Source organism: Leptonychotes weddellii, chromosome 4 (genome assembly GCF_054177405.1).
Source record: "Leptonychotes weddellii isolate Sample4059 chromosome 4, ASM5417740v2, whole genome shotgun sequence".
NCBI lineage: Eukaryota > Metazoa > Chordata > Mammalia > Carnivora > Phocidae > Leptonychotes > Leptonychotes weddellii.
Genome location: NC_138372.1, coordinates 65,996,801 through 66,019,741, shown reverse-complemented (window position 1 = coordinate 66,019,741; position 22,941 = coordinate 65,996,801). Strand labels below are relative to the sequence as shown.

The 22,941-nt window shown below is 34.7% G+C and overlaps 1 protein-coding gene across 1 annotated transcript in view; it reads left to right on the top strand.

Annotated features, from left to right (window-relative positions):
- COL24A1 (collagen type XXIV alpha 1 chain) overlaps positions 1-22,941 on the top strand; it is a 358,042-nt gene that overhangs the window by 107,199 nt on the left and 227,902 nt on the right. The window contains exons 13-19 of the mRNA XM_081817091.1: positions 6,847-6,900; positions 8,970-9,014; positions 16,047-16,100; positions 16,177-16,221; positions 16,468-16,521; positions 17,034-17,087; positions 21,346-21,399. Of these exons, the coding sequence (XP_081673217.1) occupies positions 6,847-6,900; positions 8,970-9,014; positions 16,047-16,100; positions 16,177-16,221; positions 16,468-16,521; positions 17,034-17,087; positions 21,346-21,399 (360 nt within the window). The remainder of the gene's footprint in view (positions 1-6,846; positions 6,901-8,969; positions 9,015-16,046; positions 16,101-16,176; positions 16,222-16,467; positions 16,522-17,033; positions 17,088-21,345; positions 21,400-22,941) is intronic.

The window sequence follows — 22,941 nt, the reverse complement described above, 5'->3', positions numbered from 1 at the left end:
TCTTTCAGAAAAAATGTATTTTCTGATTTTTACTTACTGGTTGTAGTCTGTAGTGACTATATTTTGCTTACCTACAGCTTGACAAGACATATGGAATAGGCCAGGACTTTGAATTAAACCTACCTTCCAGGTTGGGAGAGATAGAGAAGAAAGACACCCAGTGAACTACAGCTGATAATTTGAAGGAAGTCCAGGCAGAGCATGATTTCATAGAGATATAACACTAACAGGTGGAAATTGAGGCAGGCATTTATTTTCAGGGCAGATAACATAAGAGAAAATTCAGAGACTTGTAGGTTATCAAAGTCAGGAATGTGAGTGCAAATATGGCCATAAGACTTGGCTTGAATTCAGGGACTGTATTCCCTGTGTGGGAAAATGGCAAGAATAAATTTAGGGCCCTTATGATCAAGGGATTGAACATGTATACCAAAACTGCTTCGTGGACACAAGAATAAGGCAGATTGCAATTCCCACAACTGGAGTACAAGATGGTAACCAGTCTTTAAGAACAAAGCAGGAATTTGAATCTGAGAACTGAGGCCCAGATTGTAACTAGGTAAACAGTAAGTCTGACTTGATGCTAAGTCTCTGAGAATTGGGCTAGAGCTCCTTAAATTCCTACCTAAGTTTAAAATTAGTTTCAACCAACAAGAAAATGGTTGACCCTTAAAGTATGGATCAAATTGTCCTACCTGTGAGGAAAAGAAAGGGGAAGAGACTGAATGAATCTTCACAGAGTACTTCACACTCTAGCCTTTTCCTATAGATATTGTACTTTATTTTTGAAGGATTTAAAAATATCACAATTTCGTGGTAATATGTATTCATGTGTAAAAGGTGTAGAAGCAACTACCAGGTTTTATTTTAGTGTTTCTAACCCTAGAGAAGTTAGTCTGATCTTCTCTTTTCATTGCTTAGTCTTATAAAAAGTTGAATTCCTGTTTTTGTTGGTAATGTTTATTTAGTGTATATGTCTTTTATGATAATTCTTATTTATCTCTACTTTATTTATTTTTTTTTAAAGATTTTATTTATTTATTTGAGACAGAGAGAATGAGAGACAGAGAGCATGAGAGGGAGGAGGGTCAGAGGGAGAAGCAGACTCCCCGCCCAGCAGGGAGCCCGATGCAGGACTCGATCCCGGGACTCCAGGATCATGACCTGAGCTGAAGGCAGTCGCTTAACCAACTGAGCCACTCAGGCGCCCTATCTCTACTTTAGATTGATGTTGTTTCCAAACCATTGTTCTCTGAAAAGAACAAAGTATGTTCACAGTTAACTGTGGCCTTTAACAGAAAAATTTTGCATTGCTTTTATTTTTTCAAATTCCGTAAATGTAGTCATTAGTATTTTATAGTTATTTTGGTCCTCATACTTTCCTAATTATTTTATATGCAGTATTTTTCTAATTTCTTTGTCGAACTAGGAAAATGATTTTACTAGACTCCCTAAGCAATAAGTTTTCCACTGTTTCAAGATATTTAGATATACTACCAAGTTTAGTAACTGTGCTCTAAAATATTAATACCACTCATATATTCAGGCATACAAAGTCTAGAATAGTTCTTAGTGTTTGATAACTACCATGTTTGATTAACAGTACCATTGTTAGACCCAGGCAAGAGAGAAACTTGATCTGGGTGCTATACTTTTGAGGACTCTGTACATCACAAATAAATAAATGTATTAAAAATAAAACAAAACACATGAGTGCCCTGTCGCTCAGGATCCAGCAGTTGGCATTGGTATAATATGACCTGTAATCCTAGACAACTGCTCTTGTTACTGTTATCTATTGCTATATAACAAGTTACTCCAAGATAGTGGCTTAAAATGACAATAAATATATATTATTTTTCAGAGTTTCTGTGTGTTGGGAACTTGGGAATGCTTTATTTGGGTGGGTCTAGCATAGGGTTTCCCATGAGGTCACAGTCAAGATTTTGGGAAAGACTACTGTCATCTGAAAGCTTGACTGGTGTTGGAGGATCTGCTTCTAAGGGGGCTCACTTGCTGGCCAGCCAGTTTGGTGCTAGTTTCCTGGAAGGCCTCATTTCCTCTCCATAGGGACCTCTCCATGTGGCAACTAGAGTGTCTTCAGGACATGGTTGTTGGTTTGCACCAGAATGACGTGGTCCATGAGAGCAAGGTAGAAGGTGTAGTGCCTTTTATGACCTAACCTCCAAAGTATATTCTTTTGGTCACATAGGCCGGCCATGATTCAAAATGGGAGGGGACTACACAAAGGCATTAGTATCAGAAAGTGAGAATCATGGGGGTCCATCTTTGAGACTGGCTATCACAATTTAATGTCTTCAGGCCTCAGAGAAATTCTTCTCCTTATCTGTGGCCTATAATCTCATGTCTGAATGCTATGAAGCTTTGTAGGTGGTACAACTGCCAAAATTAGAGACAGAAACTGCTCAAGATTGTGGTGAGATTTAAGCAGGAAGTAGAAGCACTTAGGTGAGAGCAAAGATGAATTAATTAACTTCTCTAATTCTCCTTTCAGTATGAATGCAATAGAATCCTGTACAAAGAAGTACTGTTTCCCGATAATGCAGACTTCTATTTTCTTCCTTCTTTTTCTGTTATGATTTATGGTTTCAGAGGTAATAGAACTAGTGCAGTCTTTTCAATAGCTGCACCTAGAGACTGAAATATTTTGCATTATTAAGCAATTTATATTACTCCTAAATTTGCATTTCATAACTATAAACACAAAATTCATGAAGCATGAGTTTTGCATTAACAATTAGATGAATATGAAATGCTAAAATGATGAAGTTTTTAAAATATAGATATTAGATTAAATTTAAAAAATTTTAAGTAAATATAAAATTTTAATTTAACTAATATTGATAGTAATTATAATTTGCAATAGAAAATAAAAAAATCCATAGAAAGTCTTCAGAGAGGTGATCTATTTAAATTTTTAATATCTAGAAACAATGTAAGTAGTTTTATATTAAACATTACCACTTAGTAAAATTTGCAAATAGGACTTTACACAATCTCTACCTAAAGATTTAATTACCAATTTTATTAGTTTTCTATCACTGCATAACAAATACCACAAACTTAGTGGCTTACAACAACACCCATTTATTTTCTCACAGTTCTCCTGGGTCGGGAGTCCAGGTACTACTTAACTGGGTCTTCTGCTCAGGGTCACAAGGCTGCAGGCAGAGTAAGTGTCAGCTGGCTGCACGATCATTGGAGGCTTGGCTTGGGAAGAGTTCACTTCCAGCTTCATTCAGGTTGTGAGAAGACATCATTTTTTCAAGGCTGTAGAATTAAATGCCCTGGGCTTTTTGCTGGCTCTTGGCTATAGACCACCCTTAAGTCCTATGGACTGTCCACATTTCCTAGAGATCACTCACAGTTCCCTGTCATGTGGGAGATGGAATCTTATATAGTATAACATAATCATATCAGTGACATCCCATTACCTGTGCTATATTCTGTTTGTTAGAATAAGCAAATCATAGTCCCACTCTCACTCACAGGGTGGGTGTCACACAAAAGCAAGAATAGCAGGAGGTCAGAATCATAGGAGGTCACCTTAAAGTCTGTCCACTCTTACTGATCCAACAGTGGAAGTGAGCAAGAACATTATTCACGACTGCAAGAGATTGAATGAAATTCCTGAAATGTCATATTCTTCATAAGATAAAATTTTATGACTCATCAAAACGATTAAAATGTAAGAAAGAAAATTATGCACAACACAGAAGAAGCAGTGCAACTCTGGCTTGCCCATTAGTAGACAGTTATTACATTGATGAAATTGGCAAATTGGGCAAGAAAGGCAAAAACTCAAGCTTCCCTATGGATGATACCCCTGGAAAATGGTTATTAAATCCTTTGGCAGTGTAAAGGCATTCCTAGGAAAGCACAATTTGATTTAAATTAATGGTTATAATTTTCTACTGGTAAATGCGAGAGAAAATTTGGTATTTTATTTTATAACAAATTCTTTCAAATGGAGAAACTGTAGAAGCTATCTTTTGTATTCTAAGTTCAAAGGCAAAGTGTTTTGTCGCTATTGTTCCATGTTTCACAACCAATCTTTTAAGATCAGTTTTTTACAATGGAGATTTGTGGCTGCAAACCATTAGGCTCCTAATTAAAGGAATACAGAAACTCTCCTGCATTTAAAAAAATCATGCATGTAATTACTAGAAATGAAATAACAACTGATAAACAGCAAGCACATGACTTATTCAACAACATAAAACATTGGCATGATGCTTTTTAAAAGAAAGTATATGAAAACAATGAATCATGGAACACTACATCAAAAACTAATGATGTACTGTATGGTGACTAACATAACATAATAAAATTAAATTATATTAAAAAAATAAAAGAAAGTATATGTCCAGTATATAGCCAAATATAATGCTGTTTTTTGTGGCATGAACTGTGCTATATTTCATTAAACAGGAAAATATATCTAGATTTAATAGGAATTATTTCAGAAGTTGATGACACAATGGTCAACATATAGGAAGGATAAAAAATAATAAAACAAATGATCTGTCTAGACTAGAGAATTAAGAATGAAATTAAATATTTAATGGGTAGTAAAGTGAGAGGAGAAATAATACATAAAAAATTTAAAAGTAGGTATTACTCAGTTTAACTAAATTGTTTCAGGGACAAAGTCAAGTTGAACAGCTAATATTTATTATAATGTTGAACTATCAGAATAGGACGTTGAAATTAATAAGTATTTTATTATTTATTATGCTAGTGCAGGTTTTGTCATAAGTGAAGAACTGATCATAGTTCTCTCCCCTTCCCTTCCTGGGGTGGGGCGGGAGGGCGCGGAGAAACCACTAATTTTATGGAAAGCTGGACTGGAGAGCAGCTCCTCCTACTGGATGAGGATGGGGCCACTCAGTCCCAAATAGCACATCTAGGCAATCCTGAGTGAGTCCCCAAAGATGTTTGCAGTAGTCCCTCTCTGCTCCTTGTTCAGACTGATTGTGTCTTCATTTTTTAAGAAAAACTGTTGAGATCTCATTCACATACCATAAAATTCACCCTTTTAAAATGTACAGTTCAGTGGTTATTATTATATTGACAAAACTGTGTATCTGTCACACTAATTTTAGAACATTTTCTTCACCCAGAAAAAAACCCTGTGCCCATTAGCAGTCACTGCCCCATTCTCCCTGCAGCACCAGCCCGAGGCAGCCATTAATCTGTTTTCTATGTCTCTGGATTTGCCTGTTCTGGACATTTTACATTAATGGAATCATGCAATATGTACCCCAGTCTTTATTATTTCACTGAACATTTTGAAAAACCTACTTATGATCTATCTAAAAAATCAATCATCTGTTATGTTTCAGATTTATTACAGAATTTTCCTCCACTTTTTCCATTACCTGTACATCATAAATACTTGGAAATACCCTTATTAGCTCATACCGGATAGTGTGATATATTGCAGACATGTGAACTTGTTGACAACAGAATTTGACTTCCAAGGACAATGAAAGCAAAACGCCTGCCTGAACTTCAACTGACTTTGAAGGGGGTATGGCTACAATATGTTTGACTACGCAGATGGTTTCTGCATTATCCTCTGATTACAGAATAAGAAAAACTGCTTCTAGTATGAGTTAACTATGCCTTAGAAACATCATCCTTTTTTTCCATTGCTAAACTGTCTTTTAAATTTTGCCCATTCAAGTTTGTGCTAGTGAACCAGTGGTTTTTGGCAATCTATTAAATATGTATTTAATAACTGCCTAAATAAAGAGATTAGAAGACTCTAATAATGTACTTTTATTTCTGTTAGTCTTACAAAAATTTTAAAAAGGAATATTTTTAAAATGTTAATAATAAATCTTATAAACCATTTTGCTAAGTAGCTTTTAAAAAGTGAGCTTTAAAGTTGATAAATCTAGTGGCAAATCTTTAGAGAAGAATTTCAGTATATAAAGTAAGAGTAACTGAGTCACTGAGTTATTTTACAAAAGAATATATATTATATTAAGAAAGTGTGTTACTTACTATCCTTCATAGTTTTACAGTGTAGAATCCTCAGTAGGCATTTGGGAAACTTGATTTTCAGTGTCACTGCATTTTGTGGTTGCAGGATTTTTGTGCATTATGGCTTTCCCCAATAACATAGTACTTAAATGATATTTGTTACATGTTTATCATATCTTGAAATGATGAACTAAAATATTCAGTGTAGATGAGGAGAAAGAGCACTGACTCTGCATTCAGACTTCCTTCATTCAAATCTCAGTCCCACTCATGACTGGTGAGTGCAAATGACTTAAGCTCTCTGTGCTTCAGTTTTCTCAACTGCAAAGTGAGGATATGACTATTCATTGATTCGACTTGTTATGAAGATAAAAAGAAGTAGTATGTATATAATAAAGTGTTTAAAGCCCTAACACATGGAAAATGTGCTAAATACATGCTTAAATAACATTAGCCATTTCATTCTATGTGATGTGGGTTTAGGAATGGCATGAAATCACGGGGATAACTAACGGATTGGTCAGGCAGAAATCTTTGTTATGTTTTCTCTCATTCGGTGACTCTTTATATAGTGACGAACAAATGTATATTTTCTCCAACTTCACTTTCTGTATATGTTATTTGGCATATAAAATAATTTTTGTAAAACACAGAAATATTGTACTGAACAAAATCAATGAAGTATTATACAAAACAAATACAAGTTTTTGTTGCACTATAATTTAGAGCTTAGGAAAGAAATATTTCCTATTAGTTCCTTATCAGAAAGCACAAAAAATGAATTCTTTATCCATCTTGGTTTTAATAGCATTTCTTCTTTTTTCCCTGGGCCAGGGTTTTCCGGGTGACTTTGGAGACAGAGGCCCTGCTGGCCCTGATGGCAGTCCTGTGAGTACATTGTGGTGGTCCAGCCTTGCGATCTGGCATCATTCAGACACCACAGCACCTGCACTAGCCGTCCTCATTATGACATTCAAATAAGCACGATGGGCCAAACAGTTTTGAGACCTCTGTGCACATTCCAATTTGTAAAGATAAAGATGTTCTGAGTCAATTCTGTCTTGGGAGATAATCAGTAAAATAAATCGTTGTGACCATGTTAAATGTACCTGCGTAAGTGAAATGTTAGAAATATACAATCATAATACTGGCTTGTATATTTTTGGGATGAGGGGAAGCCTTTCATGTACATGAAGGTCCTAGCAAGCCTCATGTAAAAATTGTGCACTCAGTGACTGCTCTTTTTGACTCAAGCCTGTCATTGATTTACCTGACTTTTGGGTATTTATTTCTAGAGAAGTCTTCTACTTTGGGATTATTCAGCTATTATTTTCAGATTAAGGAGTTACTATTCTATAATTAGTTTATATTATCAAAGAATGATGATGGATTGTTGTTTTTTTGACATTAGGTAGAAAAATCTTCATTTTTTTTTTTTTTTGCTCTCAGTAAACATCTATCAGCTCTCTCCAATCTATTCCATGCACATGTTCTTTTAATAAGATTTTAAGGTGAATTAGAGTCAATCACTAAATCCTTATAGCCTAAATTAGGAGTAGTTCCTATATTTAGATACAGGTAAATTACTAGCATTTATACTTAAAGTGTTAGAAAATAGTTTCTTTTTAATTTATTTTTCTAAATTATAACTTTATTAGTTATTCAGTTAATTTAGCCAAAGTTTTATTTGTTGTAAGTCTTGGCAGATGAGAGTAGAACTGATTTCCAAATAAATTGTTAAAACCTGAATGATGTTTTAAGTAGAATGTTTACCATAGTTTTCTTGCCCTTGATTCTGGGGCAAGAGTATTTCAAGAGTAAAAAGTAAGCATTATTTAGTTTTTCCTTTAATACCATTTATGTATTTGCATAACTACTGTGAAGCCATCTCATTTAATTTTTTGTCAGTTAAACATACATGAAGATTGTTAGGGTTTAAAATATTTCTTTTTGAAATCTGCTCTTTATTTAAATATAATGCTTCTTGAAGAGCATTTTCAGGCTTTACTATCTTTAAGATATAATAATAAACTGGCTGCTTTAGTTTATTGGCTTATAATTCTCTATATTTTTTACTATACCTTATTTTCAAAACAGAACTTGAAATGCAAAAAAGGGGGGGGCGTTCTTGTACTTTGTATCATGTGACACTGCCATGGAGTGGATTAGGAATGATCATAAAGACTATAATGACAGGTTCAAAAGACCATCACAAATCAAATGGAAAAATTAATATTGATAATTTAAAATCTCATTTATTATATATATAATTAATGATATTGGTAATTTCTTACATTTGTGAGAAATTTTTCAAAACCTTTTGTACATTATAACAGTTTTCATTGTGATCTTTACATCAGTGAGAACAAGTGTTATTATTCCTTTATTTTTTTAAGTAGACTCCATGCCCACTGTGGAGCCCAACATGGGGCTTGAACTCACGACCTTGAAATCAAGATCTGAGCCGAGATCAAAAGTTGGACACTTTAGCTGACTGAGCCACCCAGGCATCCCCAAATGTTATTATTCCTATTTTATAATGAGAAAACTGAAGTTTAGAGAATTTAAATATTATACTTCGAGAGTGGGTAGTGTTTTAAACCATCTGAAAATGCTCTTCTAACTCTATACACTGACAACTTATCTTTTTATATAATACATAGGTTGGTTATGTCTATAATGCTGAATACTTATAGGATTTACTTCCTTTATTAGATATATAAAAGACACAGAACAATCTATATCCTAGGCTAGGTGGTAGTCCTGGCATCCAAAAGCATGGTGCCAGGGGCATTTTTGAAGAACTTAAACTGCCACCAGAGATTTACACTTAGGAGGATGCATGAGGGTAAAATTTGACATATTTTTTTTCTAGAAATATTTGTCTTTGACTTTGAAAAATGCTCTTAGTAGTTTGCAATTGTATTTAACCAACTTTGTACATTTCTTTTATGTAGGGACTTGTAGGTAGCATTGGTCCTCCGGGATTTCCTGGGCTTAGAGTGAGTATCAAGTATTATCGTTCGTATAAAATATTGTTTATATTTGTTAGATGCATTTGAAAATCTTTAGAAAAATGAGATGTTTTAGCATCATTGTTGGATATCAGACTTGCTCAAATGTATTTTCCCACCAGATAAACAAATTAGACCAGGAGTATGAATCAAAAAATTAAATTTTATGATAACCTAAAATAACAAATTTCTACAGATTTACGTGTACATCTGTATTTATGTCTGTCTCATTAATAGATACCTAAGACTCTGTTTCTTCAAAAGTATGACAGAACAGCCACTTCTCTCCTTTGGAATACTCTTTCATACCATGTGGCCTGCCTCGATAAAGATAGGTCTAAATATCATACCATACCATGTTATAGCACATGGTAACTGTATATTTTACTTCTGGAATAAAATTGAATAAATGGTTGGGAAACATCCTGAACAATAGGTAGTAGTTGCACTTCACTAATTCTGCTAAACATTTTTTTAAGATTTTTTTTTTTATGTATTTATTTGAAATAGAGAGTGTGTGCATGAGCAGGGGGGAGGGGCAGAGGGCAAGGGAGAGGGAGTAGCAGACTCTCCACTGAGCAGGGAGCCTAACAACACAAGGCTTTACCCCAGGACCCCAAGATCATGACCTGAGCCAAAGGCAGACACCCAACTGACTGAGCCACCCAGGCACCCTGCTGCTAACATTTTAATACCTAATTTATTATACTAAAAATATAAGTGATTGTATTATTTGTCCACTTACTCACTTTTATTCAGTGAATTTAACTCTGAGTTTCACTGGAGTTTCTAATGTAGGCAAAGTACAATTTAGTAAAAGCAATTCTGTGGAGACCAAAATAATCTACTCCAGATATGTAGTGATCTGATAAATTTTAGATTATTCATTGAAGCAAACAGACTGCTACTTCTGCCATATCTTCAGAAATATATTCTCTCAGTCAAGCTTATGTTCATGATAGAGATGTAAGTTGCAGATATTTTATATAAATTTAAGAGCCATGTGCTTTAACAGTTAGCTGAGCCAAAAGCAAGATTCACATACTTCTATAAAATGTAAGGAGCCCAATGAAAATAGAATCTTAAAATTATATGTATATCCATATAAAAATAGGAAATGACCATGGGCAGAGGTAAGATTTTCCCTAAAAATCAATTTAGGGCTTGCTCGTAACACATGAAGTAGGTAATTAAGACTCCAGAGTTTTATGCCATAAATTACAGCCACAATTATTTTTAGCTCGAATTTGAACACAGGTCTTTTGAGTCTAAATTTAATGTTTTTTCCCCCACCTTAACTGCCCAAGGCAGAAGGTGACAACTTGACCAAAGGAATACATCAGGAGTTCAATTATTGGAACTATGGCAAAAATCATTATAACAAGTTTTAACTTGCCATTTGGGGCTGGCAAGAGTATAGAATTAAAAGTCAGAGAACCTGAGTGAGTCTAAGACATTTAAACTTTTCTTTTACATGATAATATAACAGCTCACTTTTTAAAAAAGAGATTTACTTATTTTTTAGGGAGAGAGAGAGAGCATGGGGAAGGGGCAGAGGAAGAGAAGCTCAAGCAGACCCCCTGCTGAGCGCAGAGCCCAATGCTGGGCTCAGAGCAGGGCTCGATCTCATGATCCTAAGATCATGACCTGAGCTGAAACTAAGAGTCAGATGCTTAACCAACTGAGCCACCCAGACACCCCAATAACAGCTCACTTTTATTTAGCATTTTCCATGTGCTAGTCAGTGCTAGGTCATTTAATTCTCAGAACAAGCCAAGAGCACTCACTTCATGAGTGTTAGGCCCAGATTTGAAGCCAGGTGATCTAAACCAGAGCCCAAAATTCTACCAGTGTGCTCTACCACCTCCTGAAAACTTGTATTACCTTGAAATGTATACCATTTATCTTACGAGATTTCTTTAGGCTTCATGAGAAGCTCTGTTTGAAGGTGGAACCCAAAGGACCAATTTTTTTTTCTCTGAACTTAGAATAGGATTAAACCTGTAGGTGGTAGTCGTGGCCTTACCGATGGGGAAGAAAGGAAGCTGGGGAAGGGAGTTGGATTCCAAAGATAGTCTTTATGCATTCTTCATTTAACCTCTCAGTTGGTTAACTCAGCAGCTTCTTCTATTACGCTCAAGTTTAAGACCAAAATTCTTAGCATGTCTAGACTGTTTTGGTTCTCATCTGCATCTTGAGACATACTTTGTGCACTAGCAAAACTGTTTATTCTCAGGTGCCATGCAGCCTTCCTACAATATGGCTTTGCACTGGCACTTATTTGTCTACCTGAACACTTTACATGTACTTTTCTACCTAACAGTTAACTCTTACTCATTTTTCAACTCCAGGACTTCGCACAGTACCAACACATAAAAGTGCTTAGTAAAAATAACTGTTTTTTTTGTTGTTGTTGTTTTGTTTTTGTTTTTTGTCCTTTCTCTTTCTCAATTTACCCTTTGGTTGCTGGGAAGAGATTCTACAGAAAAGAAAATGGTGAATAATACTAACAGTCATCTTTGTAATCCTCATCTCTACATTGATTTGATAGTACTTTCACACACATATCTCATTTGTTCCTCAAGTAGATATAACAGGTATTACAACCTCCATTTTACATTTACTGAATTTTTAAATCAAAACAGTGTGAGCACCTACTGTGTATCAAATGCTGCACTAGAGCTAGGCCTAAAAATACAAACAAGATTTCTGTTTTTTGGCAACATTATAATCCAATGGCATAGAAGGAAAAATAGATATATCATACGATGTGATCACTGCTCTAATGGACTAAAAACCACTGAGAAAGGAACAATTTATGTTATCTCGAGAGAGGAGGCTTCACAAAACATGTGTTTTAACTATATCTTGAAGATTATGCGTGAGTGGTGTGGAGTAGACAGGAAAGGGGCTCTTTAGGCAGAATGCCTCTTTAAATGCACAGAAGAGGTGAAAAAAATGCGATGTTTGGGCAAGGGGAAGAGGAGTCGAGGGATTGTAGCCTAGGAAGTATGGGGGGATGGGGGTGGAATTGAAGGAGGTGAGGTTTTGAAGATAATTGTGAAAAATTTATATAGAACCTTTATATTTCATAGTAAACATAGTAAACTGCTTGCTCAGTTTATCTGCAAGCACACATCTACCTGTTCCCTTATAGTTTCTGACGAGAGATGATACAGCTTTCTCCAAATGATTTTTTCCTTGCAGCGGATTGTCATTTGCTTTCTTAATTAGTGATAGTGATTATTACCTGTGAGTGTGGGTGGGTGTGGTTGGAAAGCCTGAAGAGAACCCACAGTCTTCTCTACAGCGTGCTCACTCGTATGAGCTCTAATTGGCTAGCGGCTGCTCATTTTATATGAAGAACCTATCCTTGAATCTCTGTTTCTTTGACTCACTTTGACTTGAAAGTTCTTTATGATTTCTGGATGTGTGGGAGGCTCTTCTGCCTTTGGTGCTGTATCCCAGACACTCTCAGCTAAGCTGCCACGCATGGAAGTGTTTCTCCTGTCTGCTCTGTCTTCTCATGGAAGAGGAGTATGGTAAGCAGAGAGTTCTGAAGACTTTCACATTATCCTGTGGAACTGAAAACTGCTCTTAGCCTATTGCAGGTTGCTTTGAGAAAGCTATAGTTCTTCAGTACTAGGATTTTCCACACCATTTGTAACATACCACAAAATGTTTGCTATTTCTTGGAGCTTTCTATACCCATACTATTTTACTAAATCTTTTATATATATATATATATATTTAAAGATTTTATTTATTTATTTGACAGAGAAAGAGAGCACAAGCAGGGGGAGCAGCATAGGCAGAGGGAGAAGCAGGCTCCACGCTGAGCAAAGAGCCTGATGTGGAATTCGATCCCAGGACCCTGGGATCATGACCTGAGCCGAAAGCAGATGCTTAACTGACTGAGGCACCCAGGCATCCCTAAATCTTTTATATCTTTACTATAATCTTTTACATCTTTGATATCTCTCAACACTTACTATTCTGTGTTAATTCTTTTAGGGTCACTAAAAAAGTAAAACAGTAGATTGTGCATACAAAGTACATTCATCTGAAGATATTAGTCTATGCAGTGATATATTTACTGAAACAAAGTTAATATTATTGCCTATAGAAAAAACCAACAGGATGACAAAGAAATGTTTGTTTATGTTTATAACATTTTTTTATTGTTTTTTGTTATGTTAATCACCATACGTCATTAGTTTTTGATGTAGTGTTCCATGATTCACTGTTTGCATATAACACCCAGTGCTCCATGCAGAATGTGCCCTCCTTAATACCCATCACCAGGCTAACCCATCCCCCCTACCCACCTCCCCTCTAGAACCCTCAGTTTGTTTTTCAGAGTCTTCCATACTTACATAGATTATTGCTGCATAATTTCCAAACAGAAATGCTTATTGTATTTTTTGAAACTCTCATTATTTTTTAAGCTATGAACTTTGAATAAACTAGCCACTGTAATTATAAGAACAATTGTTTCCTACTGATAGAATTTGTCAGTGATATATGAATATTGCATATCTGTTTATTAAGTTGGAAAATATTACTCTTTCCCTCTCACAGTCTCATATATTTCAGGATTAAACATATTGGAAATAATTTATCTCAGTTATATTTCACAGACTTTAGGACTCACGCAAAAGTAAAGATGTCATATTTTCCATTCTGAAATTTGTATTATATGAATGCAAACTATTAGCAATGCTCTGTTATGTTGGGAGATAGAGTTCTTGAAATCACTGTTTAAAAAATTTTTTTTTACTGAAGTACAATTAACATAGTGTTGTATCAGTTTCAAATGTACAGTATAATCATTCAATAATTCTGTACATCAATCAGTGCTCATCACGGTAAGTGTACTCTTAATCCCATTTATCTATTTCAGCCATCCCACCACTAACCTCCCCTCTGGCAACTACCAGTTTGTTCTCTGCATTAAGAGTCTTAATTAATTAAGAGTCTGGTTTTTTGTTTGTTTGCCTTTTTTCTTTGTTCATTTATTTTGTTTTTTAAATTGCACATGTTTTTTAAATTGCACATATGAGTGAAATCATATGGTATTTGTCTTTCTCTGTTTATTTTACTTAGCATTTTAACCTCTAGGTCCATCCGTGTTGTTTCAAGTGGCAAGAAACAACAGTCTTTTTTATGGCTGAGTGATACTCCAGTGTGTGTGTGTGCGTGCGCACGTGTCTTTTTTATGGCTGAGTAATATCAGTCTTTTTTATGGCTGAGTAATATTCGTGTGTGTGTGTGTGTGTGTGTGTGTGTGTGTGTATACCACATCTTCTTCATCCATTCGTCTATGGATGGACATTTGAGCTGCTTCCACGTCTTGGCTGTTGAAAGTAATGTTGCAATAAACATAGGGTCCATATATCTTTTCGAATTAGTGTTTTCCTTTTCTTTGGGTAAATGTCAGTAGTGGAATTACTGAGTCATATGGTAATTCTACTTTTTAATTTTTTGAAGAATGTCCTTATTGGTTTCCACAGTGGCTCCACCAATTTGCATTTCCACCAGCATGCACAAGGCTTCCTTTTTCTCCACATCCCCACCACTAGTTATTTCTTGTCTTTTTGTTTTGGCTATTCTGACAGGTCCTTCAGTATTCATTCCATACTTTATTTCAAAACAATTATGTGCCAATTACTATGTTGGGTCTGGGAAGTAAAAAATCAATAAACTTGCTTCTGCTTTCTCAGAATGTGTGGACTAGGAACACAGAGGGGAGTATAATACAGTGTACTCACTAGTGCAGTAGAAAGCCATTCCAGTATTGGTAACCATATCTTCGAAGGCTTGGAGCATGTGATAAAGAGAGAGAATGTTCAGAGAATGGAAAACAGTCCATTGTGGCTAGAATGTGGGATTTGGAGGAGGGAGAAGTAAAGGAGGAGTAGGGACAAATGGAAGTAGACAAGACGGGAAGGGTTGGTGCAAACCTGGTAGTGAGGCCTGGGATGCTTTCCTAAGAAATTTGGTAAAAGGGGCAACATTTTTAGCATGGCCACAGATACACCTTTAGAAGTTCCTTAACATTTGAAAACCATAAAAGGGAGGTTTAAGCCAACTTGTTCTTTGAAGATGAAGGATGATACAGAAGCTAGGCACAGAGAGGTAGCAAGAGAAAGAAGGATAATGAAGGTGTCAATGACATGAAAATTGTAAGTGATCCCCAAGCCATTTTTTTTCAAATTTTACTTTGAAATACCCTTATTGTGGCTATTGTCCTTTGTCTTCTAAGATGATATATTTGAGGAGTTTTTAAAATCACTTGCTTACTGGAGATGATAGTTTGTTACATTTTTGAGGAATCTTGTGTTGGAGCATTAAACTGAGAACCTTGATGTTGGTGACTATGTCTTTTTCATCTTTATTTCCTCCACACAACTACAGTGTCTGTGTACATGTTATGTTCAACAAATGTTAAATGATGTATGACTGACAGAAGCCCAGAAGAGTAGAGTCTTTTGTTCAGTACTCAGTTTATCCCTGAAATTATGGTAAATTTTATCATTTGCAAATTTCAAATCACAAAATAAAATCACTGGAATGCCTGGAACATAGTAAGTGCCCAATAAATAATTCCTGAATAAATGTGTGAAATAATAATGTAAGATGATCAAATGAAGTATTAATTGAATACCTCCTGGGAATGTGGCACTAAAATATTTCCCTTATCTTCAAGATATTATCTAGTTAGAGAAATATTTCAAGATGCATGTCATGGACAGTTAAGCATTATACGAACTAAAGGAAGGGGAGGATCCTTGTGGACTAGACTGGTATAATAGCTTCAGGGAGTAGGATGACCTCGCTAAAGTTTCAAACATTGGTATGATTTATTAATGTGGAGAGGAAAAGAAGTTGTGGAAGAACAAGGCACATGGGGGAGCTTAGTGAGATGAACTGTTCTGGGTTAGTTCATTAATTTTACCATATTCTCTTTCCAATCCTAGTGGATGCTTAATGATACCTTTCTGTCTAATTGCTTTTCAGGGCAGTATTGGCCCTATTGGACCATTTGGACCTTCTGGAACTCCTGGCCCGATGGTATGTCTCTATTTGCATAATGGATATTTCCCCTTAATTTCTCTACGATGTCACAAAATATCACTTTTTTTTTAAGGGTCTTTCCGGGAGTAAGGGCCTACCTGGAATCAAAGGTGATAAGGTGATTTAAATATTTACATTATCATAGAGATAATTTCTCATCACATTTATTTTTTCTTTTTAGTCAATACAACTTATAAAATATCTTGTTTTTATATATGGGATCTAATCTGTACTGTCAAATATACAGTTTTTATCAGAAGTAGGAAAAATAGAGAAACTATTCTTCTATAATTAATTTTACTTTCTTATAATATTGCCATGTTTGTGTTGCTTAAGTGTCTTTGTATGAAATTGTGCCCTCTAGGGTGAACAAGGCATTACAGGAGAGCCAGGAGAACTAGGGTATCCTGGAGACAAGGTAATTTTTTTTTCCATTTAGTTTACATAAATACAAAAAATTCAGTGAAAAGGTATAAATTCTTTAAAAAGAAAGGAGTATGATTATTTTATTTTTTTATTTTATTTTTATTTTTATTTTATTTTATTTTTTTTAAAGATTTTATTTATTTATTTGAGAGAGAGAGAATGAGAGAGAGCACATGAGAGGGGGGAGGGTCAGAGGGAGAAGCAGACTCCCTGCCGAGCAGGGAGCCGGATGCGGGACTCGATCCCGGGACTCCAGGATCATGACCTGAGCCGAAGGCAGTCGCTTAACCAACTGAGCCACCCAGGCGCCCAGGAGTATGATTATTTTAACCATGTAGTTTGTTAGGATATGGTATCAATATGGTTTTACACGTCTTGTTTGAAATGGTTTTCTCAAAGTTTTTAGATTCACTCCATTAATTTTTTAAGCAGTTTGTATACAGAGGCATAGCTGCCTTTTGTGGTGTGATAGCTTTCATCTTCTCCATTATTCTCACCCTCTAGGGTGCTGTTGGTGTTCCAGGACCACCAGGGATCAGAGGAAAGCCAGGACCTTCAGTAGGTTTGAACTTTTGTTTTGCTCTTTCCCATTAACGAAGTGTACATCATGGCATGAGTCTTCACACTTGTTGGTATTAGTAGAATATAAGAAGTAGGGGATAAGCCTACCAGTCTGGCATTTTTTCTCTTCAGTTTTAGGGTATAGCTAATCCTTCAAGTTTTCAGCTCGCATTCCATAGAGTATTGGACCTCATCCTTCCTGCCCCCCACCTCATCCCAGGCCAAAACCAAATTTCTGTGAGCCCTAAAGATCTTGTTTGATCTGTTATGGATAGTATCTAAAGTAAACAATGGACATTTCAGACAGAAAATACAAAGCACCTTAAATAATACTTTTAATTTTTCCAAATATCTTTCATTCCAATATATTTCATTAGAGAAATATTTTGAAGAAAAGATAGCATGTCACACTCTGTGGGCACAAATATACTAGTTCTTTGTCTTTTTTTTTTTTTTAACCTTTGGGCATCAATTAGTTGGGGGAAAAAAAAGAATATTTTATATTGTAGTTAACATGAAACCCAACTCAAACTAAAATTACTGAGTAATTAAAATCATTTAAATAATGGTTAAAACATGAGTTAACAGTATGTCTCTATATATTAAAAGTCATAATAATTATAGCTAAGATTTACTGAGTGTTTACAAAGTACCAGTCTCTATTCTAAGGTCTGTACCTCTAATTTAATCTTTACAAAAATCATATGAAGTTGGTACTATTATTATTCTTATTTTACAGATTAGGGAAACTGAAACACAGAGTCAAATAACTTGCCCAAGTTTCCATAGTTAGTTGTTGGTCACCTGGGAAAACCTAGGTAATCATGTGTCAGAGCTCACGTACTTAGCCACTATGCAATACTGTTTGAGGGTTCAAAATTTTAAGATTGTTTTAGGATTTTTAATATTGATTACAACTCTATGAAGGTGTAGGTGATTGTAGATAGAAAAAATAGATGGAAGATTATAACTTATTAATATAACATTAAAATATACATTTGAAAGAGTGTTGTTCCCTGAGCAAATCATCGTGTTTCCTCTAACTCCCTCCTCCCATCTCAGGTTTGTTTATTTTTTTGTCAGAGGAAGCAGCATTAAGTTATAGTACTTTATATACTTCATTCTGTATGACTTCTAACAGTGACAGCATTTCATATACATCTCTCAGAAAGTATTTATTCCAAAGAAAAATGTTCAGTATCTTTTTGTCAAGTGACATGCTGGTGATGAGCTTCACTCTTACTTTTTTGCCCTGGACTCAGAGTAAACCTGGCCAGTCATGTATCCAGCCTTGGGCTCTGGAGTTGAATCTCAGAAATTCCAAAGAGTATAAATAAGGGACATAAAAATCGGTCATGAAACCAACAAAAAGCTTCCATTTTTCAAGGATGATTCTAATCACATAACAGGAACTTACAATATCTGCAGTGTGGTTGGCAAAGTAAAACCCTAGACTTCTTACATCCTCAGTTATTCATAATGTGAAGGTTTTCTGACTTTTGATAATAATAAAAGGAGCGGGTACAACACATTTTCTAAGGCCAATACTAAGTAATAAATGGTATCAATATTATTCTGTAATGCTTTACAATTAATTACTAGAGAAAACGGAAGTCAGATATCATGCTTATACAAAGTAAACCTTTTTGATACAGTGTATATTGATAACATGTTTGTTGTGAGGCAGGGGGGATATACTGCTCTGAGAAACAGAGACTTAGATTTTAGTTCCACCCCCGACACTGACTTGCTATGACCTTGAGCATTTAACCACTGTGTAAGTTCCTTGCAAATCCGTGACTCTTTAATTTCCTCTCTCAGTAATAGTGTTTACCAGTATTTCTCCAGTCTAACCTAAAAAAGGGTGGAGAGCCTGTTTCACCTTTAACACATTGTCCTAAAACCCTTAATGTTATTTTTTTTCCTGAAATAAATCACCAGAACCAACTCTAATATGTTTTTTTAGGGCTGTGAGGCAGGGAGTATTAAGATGATAAAAGTGAGGCTTTTACTTGCTCATTTTGTACCTTTCTGTATTTTTCTAATAAAAAAAAACATTTTAATGTCAGCAGGGATTACTTTGGTAGAAGATAGTTGACCATCTTCTGTTTGTTTTATCAAATCTTTGAAAAATATACATCAGACTGAAGATAGGCTAGATATTTATGAATTAATATTTGTGAGCATCTGTAGTCTCTCACTTTATCACTTGTTTGTATCTTATTAATAGAAAAAAACTGTAGGGGTTTGACCTGGAAACCTTCCCTAGTTTTGGAAGGAGACACCTGTTTAATGAAAAATTGCTTGCGCTGAATCTGTTATATTAAAAAGAAATTATACAAGTTAGTGCCTATCTAAATCATTTGTTTACTATCATGACAAAGAATGTCAAAGTCATAAGGATGTCTTTCTTATTTTATATCTCCTACATTTGGCTTTTTGTTTTCTAAGATGCCGGCATTAGTGATATTTTTTTTCCCCAAATGAATCTAAGTTGTAACATGAAAGAATACTTACAAGATAAAAGAAAGAATGTCCTGATTTGGAAAGCTTTCTTCATTTTGGAATTAGGGAGTCTTTTGCTCAACAAGCATCTAAAAACCAGAGACAATCACCAATCAGAAGTTAAGAAATATTCTTTCCTTAAAACAAAGAAAACAAAGACAATTATTATGTTTTTCCATATTTTTAACTAGAAGTTGTCAGTTATAGAGGTTTACTTAATCATTACTCCATTGTCTAAAACTTACTTGAAAATTCAGTTTTTGTAAAGGAGATTTGACATTCAAGGAAACTTCCAGTTGAAGTTTTTCAAAAATGATTTATTCTGAAGAATGAAATTTTTCCAAAATTTGTGCTTTTAACTATCTGGTTGTCAATTAACTTTTCTGAAAACAAAGACATAGAGTATGTTATTTTTTCCTCAAAGCTTGTAAATTTAGCTTCTCATTTGTTTTTTTGCCACCAGAGGTCTCCAGTGAGAATCCCATCTTTATCTCTTTAAGAGAGGTACTTGCCATTTTAAGAATTTAAGACTCTAGATACTAATTATGATGAATTATGACTTTATTTAGGAGAACCTAAATCAAGTCTTATATAATACTTCATTACTTTTCTCTGGATTTGATTGCAGTAGTTCTATTGTGTACTGTTTTGTATCCAGATACCCAGATACTTAAGCGTTGTATGAGAATGACTTTAGTACTTATGGAAAACTGTGCTTTACTTCTTAAAACGTGGATAAGCACACATTATTTCTTGTAATTTTATGTAATCTGAGACCTATTAGGTCAAATTTGAAACTCACATAGAAATTTAATATGACAGAAATAATCAATAATTTTTCTTATGAAAGCAAGGGTATCAGACTACTGCCTCCTTTCATCTCTAGTTTCAGGCTTTATAACCACTTTTCTCTCCTCTGAACTTCCTCTCCAGCCCTGATTTCACATGGTTAATCCAGATGTCAGAAAATGGCTTCAGAAATATTGACAATAAATCCTCAACATTTTAATATAATGATCAAAACAATCTAGGAATTATAGGTACCCAGGAGAGGACAGAGGATATAAAGGGAAAGATTAATGGTTATAAAATTGGTTAACATTTATTGCCAGGCACTGTGCTAAACTAAGCACCTTAAATATATTGTCTTCTTTAATCCTCACAATTACCCTGTAACAATGTTAGTACTTGTTATCACTATTATTCCTATTTTATTGTTAAGAAAACTGAACCTAAGAGAGATTAAGCAGCAGGGACTTAAATCCAGATGATTTTTAATTACTAAATCAGGCCTCTTGTATTATCAAAGGAGAGAGGAATTTTCAGGGACAGTCCCAGACTCTGGTTGTTATGAAAGCAGTTCCTCATCTAGAGTCCCCTATCTTGTTGAGTCAAACTTTATTGCCTTATCTCTGGGTAACCTACACATACACACACTACTTTTTTCTTGATTTGAGCACTTAACTCAATTTGTTTGTATCTCCAACACTTAGGAGTAACTATATATTATATCCATACATCTTTTATTTAAATGAGTTTTCCACAGTGATGATGGTTACAAATTAAGTCTTTCTGAATGGTAGTTACAACTTTGTTTGACATAATATATTCATTGTTATTTGCTGAAAAGTCATTATAATTTTGTGTGGCATAATACATTGAGTTCTTTTTGCTTACCATATGTCTGTTTCTGTTTTAAATTGTATATATCAGATTAATACTTATACTTTGATCCCCACCCCCATTTTAGGGCCAGATAGGTGACCCGGGACCCCAAGGACCATGTGGCCCTCCAGGACCAGAGGTAAAATGTTGGTTGGAAGATACTAAATTTGAAACAAAAGTAAAAATTAAACTTGATTGTAAAGCATGTTTTTACATAACAGGCTTAAGAAAGATTCTTGTTAAAATTCACATCTTTGTAAATAGTTTGGACTAAATCTTTTCTCCCATATTAAAAGGTATGCAACAGTGATCCCGAGGAAACAGAAAGGTATTAGCCACATTTTAGTCCTGATTAGATCACAGCTGACTTATTTGTTTGGCACAACTATTAATAACACATACTTGGGGCATGAAATCAAATTTCAGGATAAACTCCATTGAATTTTTAATACAAAATGCTTCCAGTGTTTGCTGTATGCATATATCATTTAGATCTCATATTCTAGAATAAATATAATTAAGTCTATAGTACATATATCAAACTTGCTTGTTTATTCTTTGAAATATGACTTTGGCTGAATACTTGATGTAGAGTGTCTTTTTTTTTTCCTGCAAATTCACGTAGAACGCAAGCTTCTAACATGAAACATTTGAGTTTTTTAAAAATCATTTTATGAGTCAAAGATATGTACCACATGGAGATAAAGATTCTGAAGCTCACTCTAGTTCAGAAATATAAGCCAAAAAAATATATGTACATACACATCTAATTCAGAATCATAGAAACAGCAATAAAGCTGAAAAAATGAGTTTGGCTTCAGAATAAATAAATCAGAACAATAAACAATGTCAAAGCAGTAGGCAGAATTTCTAGAAATAGCACTGTACTGATGCTTTCTCCCTCTCTTTGTAAACCATAAAATCTACTTCTTACCCTGCATCTCTCTTTCAGGGTTGGCTGATTTCTTCAGCAAATGCCTATTCTTTCTTGTCTCATTTAAAAACACACTCAATATTGGTAGTTCAAAAATCTAAAAAACTACATTGTACCTAGTTTTATTAACAAGGACATAGTAGGAGATAAAATACAGCAATATATCGATGTCAGCATTCTGGGAAGAAGGAAATTGTTTTGAGTAATTGAAGCAATTATTAACAGATAATTAAAATAGTAATTAACACATTAATATAAGTTTATATCTTCTGTAAGCCTGTATGCTTTTAATAATTTTTTCATGAAAACCTTCTTGGAATTAATTCTATTTACCTGTCTTCTCATACTGAGGATACAGAACCTAATTTATCTTTTATTATCTTTAAAGGTTATTATTATGAACATGGGTTCTATTGTAACTTTAGTTACAGATAGGATGCGTGCTAGGGAGGAATGTGTCACCTCCTAATTATCTGTATGGTTGGGATCATTTTCTCCTTTTTTCCTAAAGCCAAGTTAAAGGATGCATGGGCCATGTTTTTACTTATTACTTGGTCTTCCAAAGATGTTTCTTTTGAGATTTTACGATTTGCAATCATCATTCAAAACACTGTCTCATTGTATTTGATTTCTGTACTGCTAATACAAGGTCCTGAGCTCCAGCCTTGTCAGACTGTGCCCACGCCTCCTGCTCACCTGCATTAAATGTTTTCATTGGGCCAAAGATGTAACCTGTATTCATGTAAT